This window comes from Desmodus rotundus, chromosome 12, assembly GCF_022682495.2.
Source record: "Desmodus rotundus isolate HL8 chromosome 12, HLdesRot8A.1, whole genome shotgun sequence".
Taxonomy (NCBI): Eukaryota; Metazoa; Chordata; class Mammalia; order Chiroptera; family Phyllostomidae; genus Desmodus; species Desmodus rotundus.
In genome coordinates, this window is record NC_071398.1 from 53,121,185 (window position 1) to 53,129,514 (window position 8,330).

An 8,330-nucleotide genomic window follows, 5' to 3' on the forward strand; every position below is an offset into this window, starting at 1 on the left:
GATTAATGGTCCCACAGAACTTTGTCCAAAGCCTATAGTTTGTGGTAGCTATTATTATTGCTGGATAACTTGCGACTAGACCATACACTGGCTCTTTAGAACAGAATAGTAGTGTAGGTTTAAGTTCAGTATGAGAAACCCCAGAAGTGAAAATGTTACAACTCGTTTGTTGAAAGAATGCGTGGCTCTGAAAAGAGCCTTTGGGGTTGGGAGTCAAGCCGCTTCCCCGCGAATCTACTTGGAGCTGGTGTACTTGGTGACGGCCTTGGTGCCCTCGGACACGGCGTGCTTGGCCAGCTCCCCGGGCAGCAGCAGGCGCACGGCCGTCTGGATCTCCCGCGACGTGATGGTCGAGCGCTTATTGTAATGCGCCAGGCGCGACGCCTCGCCCGCGATGCGCTCGAAGATGTCATTGACGAAGGAGTTCATGATGCCCATGGCCTTGGACGAGATGCCCGTGTCCGGGTGCACCTGCTTGAGCACCTTGTACACGTACACCGAGTAGCTCTCCTTGCGGCTGCGCTTGCGCTTCTTGCCGTCCTTCTTCTGCGCCTTGGTCACGGCCTTCTTGGAGCCCTTCTTCGGCGCGGGCGCGGACTTGGTGGGCTCAGGCATTGTAACGCTAAAAGTCACACGACTAACGCCAGCACTTAAAAAAGTAATCCACCCGTTGCGCCACGATTATTTATAAATGTGGTATTCAAATAAGGTTAACAATAATTCGCTACTGATTGGACTAATCCTAATGTGTCGTCACAAATGAGAATGGAAGTAAACTTTTCCCCTGTACCGTTTCATTGGCTCTCTCGATCCTTTGCTTGCCCAATCACAGGATGTAGACTATGCTACCCAGAGCTATCGTAGAAGCCTCTCCATGCACTGTGCTTTGTACTTCGGAAAGCATACGCAAATTTTTGTTAATGTACTTCTTTTAGGACTGTGGGGAAACGCAAACTCTGCCCGCTAGGATACCTCTACGCATCGAGTCTGGGGTCCCCACCGTGGACACCTAGTGTCCGAGCTTATATCGTGGGTATTTAAGCGGATGGGTAGGAGACGGTGAAGCAAATCCGTGCGCTTCCGCAGCAAAACTATCAGGAAACCAGGAACGTGCTGTTCAACAGCCAGCAGTGTCGTATCTTACTTGCCGCATCTAAGTCTTAGCTTTTGAAATAACTGGACATTCCACTCGTGTAGTATTTAATACGGGTGGAAACCTCTTTATATCGGCGTGGACGTAACGCATGTGTGCCAATTCTAAAGAACACTCTCAAAGGTGCACAGTATAATCATCTAGGGACTTCAGACCTGCAGTGTGCGAACGGCCCTAGCTCCTCTAACCCCTCCCTTTTGGGTAACCCCACTTCCCCGGGGCCCGCCCCTTATGCCTGCGTAAGCTCTCCAGCCACGCCCCTATAGGAAGTGCAACAGCTCTTTTCTCTGAGGTGTGTGGGTGGCTCTGAAAAGAGCCTTTGGGTTGTGTTGAATTTTTAACAGTTGGCCAAAGGAACTTTCTACTTCTTCTTGGCCGCCTTCTTTGGCTTGGCTGCCTTAGGCTTAGCGGCCTTTGGTTTAGCCGCCTTGGGTTTCACGGCTTTGGCCTTCGCTGGGCTCTTGGGCGCCTTCTTGGGCTTGGCTGCTTTCGCTTTTTTCGGACTCTTCGCCTTTTTAGGCCCAGCCGCTGCCGCCGGCTTCTTCGCCTTCTTCGGGGTCTTCTTGGCGCTCTTCTTGGGGGTGGCCGACCCCGCGGCCTTCTTGGGTTTCTTGGCCGCCCCAGCAGCCTTCTTGGGCTTGGCCGCGCCCGCCTTCTTGGCCTTGGGCTTGGCCTCCCCGGAGGCCGCCTTCTTGTTGAGCTTGAAGGAGCCCGAGGCGCCGGTGCCCTTGGTCTGCACCAGGGTGCCCTTGCTGACCAGGCTCTTGAGGCCCAGCTTGATGCGGCTGTTGTTCTTGTCCACGTCGTAGCCCGCGGCCGCCAGCGCCTTCTTAAGCGCGGCCAGCGACACGCCACTGCGCTCCTTGGAGGCAGCCACGGCCTTGGTGATGAGCTCGGACACTGGCGGCCCGGACGCCTTGCGCTTAGTGGCACCGGCAGCCTTACGGGCCTTCTTCTTCACCGGCGCCTTCTCGGCGGGGGCCGGGGCAGCGGGCGCGGCAGGCGCAGTCTCGGACATGCTGCAGGCGGGCGTGGGAAGAGAACTCGAGCCGGAAACGAGACACTGGCCGGGACTCGGCCGCGCCGCTGCGCCCGCGCGCTTATATAGGGCGGAGCTGCGCCGTGATTGGTGCGCTGTCCAGCCCGCCTCGCTGGCAGCCGCAGAGTGTCCTCTCGGATCCCGAGTTGTGTTTGTTACACCTCGAAAAATGCCAAAAATGTCAAAATTCCCTACACCGAATTGCCCGATTTTTCTCTGAAAGTGATCCCCGAAGTCTCAGGCTTCATCCACGTCTCAAATTATGAAGGAAGCACAAAACTTTATGCCAAAAACTAGCAATATTTCCCGCCGTGCTTGTCAGATTTCAACTCTGAGAAACAAAACTTTCTATTTTCTTCGTAAATTATAAACCGATCTTTAACTGTGGAGTTTTTTGACCTCTCAAATACGATTCTCCAAGTGGTTAGCTTCTTATATGTCCAAAAATCATGCCACTGGAATTAAGATTTTTATTACAAATCTGCACTTAAGTGAAGGAAGTAACACAGGCTCCTCGGAGAGTCCTGCCTATTGAGCCGAGGGCATTTGAGTTCATCAAACTGGATTACTTTAATGCCAAACAAATTAATGCCCCCGAGAGGTAAAATTTTGGAGCCCCAGGACATCAGTCTATGCAGACATGGTTTTATTTCTGTCTGGCACCCGGGTTTTAACGAATTCCCTAGCAAAATTCTTTTCCTTTCTGCTCCCAAGGGTTGGGGGCGGGGCTGGGGCTTCTGTTCCTCTGGAAAACTGTTCCATGAGTTTAGATACCTTGAGGTCAGGATATTGGGAAGGAAGGGGAGTCCAAAAGATAAGGCACACAAAAATGGACAAGGACTGATTTTCAAGTAATCCCCAGATGATGCTGATAAAGTCAGTAGAAGTAGAGATGCACTCGGAGGTGTCTGCATTCTTGGGGAGTTCTTCTGGCCCAATCTTTAGGATCAAATTGTTATATAGGAGTAAGAATTGAAATTCAAGCATTGGTCTTAAGGGGAAGTCAATGAGAAGTGTGGGTTATAAGACATCTATTCCCACTGTTAAAGAATCCCAGGCTCCATTATGGCTGAATAGCTGATGAATGAGTAGTCTACGCACCAGATATGCTTCCATGATAAAGAATATGGCCCTTTGCTTCCCAGACCTCTGTAAAGAAGAAAACAAGTTAGGTGTAGGATTGAAAGAGAAGCTCAGATTTCCATCTCGGAAGCAGAGCTTTGAGGGCTAATGGAAGGTAAGCCAATGATGCCCTCTGAAGACAGGTTTCTCACAACGTCTTGTTCAGAGAGTTGTCCAGTCAACAAAGAGTACAGTTGGCAATGGGAACCCAAAGGACAGAATCATTCCAGCAAAATGGATTGAATGGCCTTGTCTCTAAAAGCTGAAAGCCATTTACTTGAGAGACAACATACGATTTTGGACAGTGCTAAAATTGATATGATACCACTCTGGGTGTGGCTGGTTGGAACATGGTCTTGGACAACACATTGATCTTTAGTTTGATTGTTCCATAATTTCACACGTAACAGACCCTTCGTCTGATGTCACTTTGTTCAGATGAGGTGTACTTTGAGGAATCTGTCTGCAATCTTTTTGAGTTCTTTTGGCTCATTGTGATATACTAGTTATACTGAAGTGAACATGAGAACAGAAATCTTTGATGGAACATTAACGAGATGCTTTGAAACCTTTGTTTAAATTAATACTGAAACTGTAATAAAAGTGGCATATATTTCCAATTTTTCTAGGTTTTAATGTGTGAACATTTTCAATGTAATTAGCTCATGCAAGTGAAAAATAAATATGCCCTGTGGTATATATTAAAATAAAAATGGAGAGGATAATGTTCCAAAACACATCAATTAATAACCATCCAACTAGGGAACTTTCAAACCAGCAAATGAGGGAAATGGATATATGGGCATTTATTCCAGAAGAAGGGGTATCTCATTTTCACTATGAAAACTACACATGTAAATGGATTCATTTGCATAACAGATGGAAGTTTTCTCTTAAATGACTCTTTTTACTCCCTGTATTTCTTACTACTTCTGACTTAGAGGGAGTTAAACTCCACATTGTGAGATGTTCAACTCATAAATGGTTGTCTGCGATGGTACAGACTGTTTTTCTATAAATAAAAGTGCTGGACAGACTCAAAGAAGACATTGAGGCTCCGCCACGGGGAATTCAAGCATTTCTTTGATGTTCTTTTATGATAAAATTCGAGGAACATCAAAAGGCTCCACTGTTGCCGTCAGCTGGCTGGCTGTCTCCGCACAGCCTGCCTTGTGGGAATGTGCATATGCTTGTGAGATTGTGCGGTTCAAAACCAAAATTAAATGGAGTAAAGTAGAAGATTTAATTGGCTTTAGTATGTGAATCAGGAAGTGGGCCACATCCCATCTATCAGCTAGGAGGGTTCTCTGAGAAGTTATAGAAAATGGTGGGATTTTCCAGGAAGAAAGGTTGGGCATGGGAACAGTTAGCACAAGAAGAGAAAGGATTATTCTTGGACCTGGACACCTATTCTTTGGGGGAAAGGGTAGGGGAGGATTTGTATCATGCAGATTGCCTCTTCTTTCTAAGGGGAAAGACTACCTTACTGGTTGGTGCTTGAGTAGAAAAGTCCATACTTGTTGATTAAGTTTATGTTTCTGGGAGAGACTGAAACTGCAGTTAGATTAGGTATTAAATCTAGGTTTTGTATCTTGGACTCTTTAGCATGAGTGATGTCATTTTTGGCCTGTGGTTTTTTTCGTTAACAATTTTATATAAGATTCCAAAGTCTTGTTCCAGATGATTTTGAACCAGTAACTCCAGTTGGTCTCAGACTCTCAATACTGATTAAGTTCCTCAGGTTCCTCTGGTGTCCACCCAAGCCTAAGAAGCACTACCGCTCTTACTGGAGGTGACCTTGGGTCAACTGTGTGTCAGGTCATGTGGGTGTTCCTGTGGGTTTCTGGACTTGCCTGTGAGACCTATACAAAGAAGTTTACGCTGGATATGACCGTGGTTGGGGAGGATAGGGGCAGTGGCAATCCAATGCTGACGTCCGTGGACTCATACCTGACCAGGTGCTCGAGTGGCTCTGGAAGGAGAAAAGAGAGGACCGTCCACAGGTGATGGACTGGACCTTGGTTGCCTGCAGACCACTGCCGTTCCCTGGTACGGCATCTCTACCTCTTGTTCCGCTTCATCATTCTTAATGAAAATTACCCTTTCATTTATTGCCAATTGTACCGTGGGTTGCCTGCGTTCTTACTGAATTAACGCGAAAACCCCAGCTTTGGACCGTTTCCCGACTTCACTTAGGATGACGTGAGCTCACATAGGTTAAGGAATTCTTCTGAAAAGGCTGCTGGTAAGGGTTGTGTCCAAGATTCCAGTTCTTATCTACCTGGCCTTGAAGCATGTACTCTAACAAACTGCAGGCCTGAACAGTCATTAAAGGCAGGCTAGTGGCACAATGCCAGCGCGTTGCTTTGAAAGGAGCTAGAATAGAATGTAAAATATTGAGCTCAGTGCGTGTAGTTTCAGGTGCTACACAGCTCACTATGTGTGGCCGGGGGGGGGGGGGGGGGGTGCCCTTCTAAAATGTAGTCTTCTCTGTGCTGGCTCAATGGCCAGAGAGGGAGGCGTTGTCTTTATCCCACTGGTCATGAGATATCCTCCTGTATTTGTCTCTTAGGAGCCAAAAAGGCTCTTTACTACCACTGACTCTGTTGTAAGCCCCCAAGGAGCCCTGAGTATATAGCAACTATGCTAAGGAACAGTGTGATTTGTAGAAAAGTTGAAAGGAAAGGGAGGCTTAGATTTGGTTGCTTTTACTCCAACTTTCTGGGTTCTAAATGCTTGATTCTGGTCTTTGATGTTTGAGTCTGTTATCATGACTGCTTTACTGAAGACCGAGTTCGGGGAAGAGGTGTTTTTTCGCTAGACAAATGAGCCTCTCTCAGCTTAGAAGGTGTGTCATACAAGCACAGACATGGAGAAGTATGAAGACCACCTGAAGGGCCCTACGTATCTGTAGGGACAGATACGTAGGGCCCTTCAGGTGGTCTTCAGATTTCTCCTTTCTGGATTTTTTAAATAGGCATTGTATTTTTACTTTTGGTATAGAGCATGTGTGGAAAACTTTTCTTAAAAGGGAATATATATATTCATATGGCTGTAGAATTGGCTGTTCTTTTTATTTAATTCAACAGTCAAAACCGGTGAGTTGCATAGCCAAAGTTATTCATGGCAACGTTGACTACAACTGTAAAGTGAAGGAGAAACTTTCTTATCCACACATGGGAGAGTGGTTGAATACACTAGGATGCACCCACACAGTGGGGTGAGGCACACTACAAAAATAAATGGGAAAAGTGTCTGTGAACTAAGGAGTGAATTCCAGGATATACAAGTATGATTACTTGAAAAGGCCAAGTGGAGAACAGTATTCATAGGAAAGAAGAGGAGGTAACAACACATTTTTCTGCTTCTTTGTGCAGAAAGGATAAACCCAACAACGAATCAGATCAGTTATCTGTGGGGTGTGGGTTACAAATGAGTGGAAAGGGAGAGGCAGGGGGGCAAAGCAGCAGAAATGAGGAGGGAGGCGCAGTTCTGTGTCTGTCTTTCTGCAGGGCTTTCGCTGTTACAACAGTAATGTTTCCTGCACCAGCAAAATAAACAAATGTTGACAGACAGAGAGGTGAGGGAACCCAAAATGGAATACAAGCACCAACAAATAAACCAAACTGTTTCAATTAGTAACATACACCCTGGCTGGTATGGCTCAGCGGACTGAGCATCAGCCTGTGAACTGAAAGGTTGCCGATTTGATTCCTGGCCAGAAAACATGCCTGGGTTGTGGGCCAGGTCCATAGTTGGGGGTGTGCAAGAGGCAACCGGTAGAAGTTTCTCTTGCACATCGATGTTTCTCTCCCTCTTTCTCTCTTCCCTCTCTCTACAAATGAATAAATACAATTTCAAAAATTAACATAATATCAGTGAAGTGATTGAGAAAGATGAAAATTAACTCAAGTAGCTGGAAAACAGTATCATGATTGCATGCTGTATGGCTAAAGACAAAAGTAACTATGTATAAAGCTTGTGATCTAATGAAAGTAGTTCTCTAAAGGATACGGGTTCACAATTCTGAAACTACTTCTGTGCCTGCTAGAATTGAACAAGGAAGAAAGTATGTTGTCAGCAATGAGACCCAGAATCTCACTGGTGGATAAAAGAAAGACTTGGCTAAAATGAACCTTGTGGTGCTGGATTAGAATCAGAAGTATTAATAGAAACTTATATTTCAAAATATATGTAGTTACATGGCCATAGAGACAGATGTGTGAGTATGTGTGGGCTACTATACACACATATTTCCCTACTCTGCCCGCTGAGAAGACCTACCAGCAGTGACACGATTAACACGCCTGGCACACTATGTTTGGTTCTGGAGCATCGCTCTCCACTAAAAAAAGCCAGGGCTCCTTGGAGAAGTAGCTCATTCCAAAGCTGAAGCTCGTGAGAAGCAGAAGCACCTGGAACTTCTTGTGTAGCTAGAAAACCAGGCATGTTTTAAAAGATGGAAACTTGTTGAGAAAACATGCAGGCCACTCTCCAGAAGCTACTAATGGCTGAAGCTGATACCATTTGAGCAACAAATAGGAATTGATAATATTGCATTTTAATTCATAGAATAAAATATAAATCCATAAGTAAATACATACATAATGAGAAGGGACAATTTGAGGCAGATAAAATCCACAGGTGGATGCTGAAATCATTGGGAGAAAGCTTAAGGAGAAGGAGGCTTTATATCATTTCAAATAATCTTCCCCAAGATATCCCAAATGCAAAGAGAAAGGTAATGCATTTACTGTGTCCTCCTTCTGCTCTTTATCTGGACTTCCACTGAAATTATTTCCTGGTGTTTCTGAAAGACCAAAGTACCACAGAGATCAATATGGAATTGGAGTAACAACCAACCACATCAGGCTAAACAAAGCCTCCAAAGAAGCAGTTCTCGGAAGCTTGAGCCAGACCGCTGCTGTCATTGTGTTATAAGACAATGAGGTTGTGATACAACAGTGAGCATCAGTCGAGGGTCCCCTGTGTGTTAGGCGCTCTTTGAGGTCTTCC

The 8,330-nt window shown here is 45.9% G+C and overlaps 2 protein-coding genes across 2 annotated transcripts; both read right to left on the bottom strand.

Annotated features, from left to right (window-relative positions):
- On the bottom strand, positions 1–627 carry LOC112313657 (histone H2B type 1-M). Its single transcript, XM_024570258.4, has one exon. The coding sequence runs from the start codon at positions 613–615 to the stop codon at positions 235–237; it is 381 nt and encodes a 126-aa protein (XP_024426026.1). The 5' UTR covers positions 616–627; the 3' UTR covers positions 1–234.
- Positions 628–1,471: 844 nt separating this feature from the next.
- H1-4 (H1.4 linker histone, cluster member) lies at positions 1,472–2,230 on the bottom strand. The gene has a single exon (XM_024570223.3). It carries the CDS (start codon positions 2,169–2,171, stop codon positions 1,515–1,517), a length of 657 nt encoding a protein of 218 aa, XP_024425991.1. The 5' UTR covers positions 2,172–2,230; the 3' UTR covers positions 1,472–1,514.
- Positions 2,231–8,330: the final 6,100 nt, after the last annotated feature.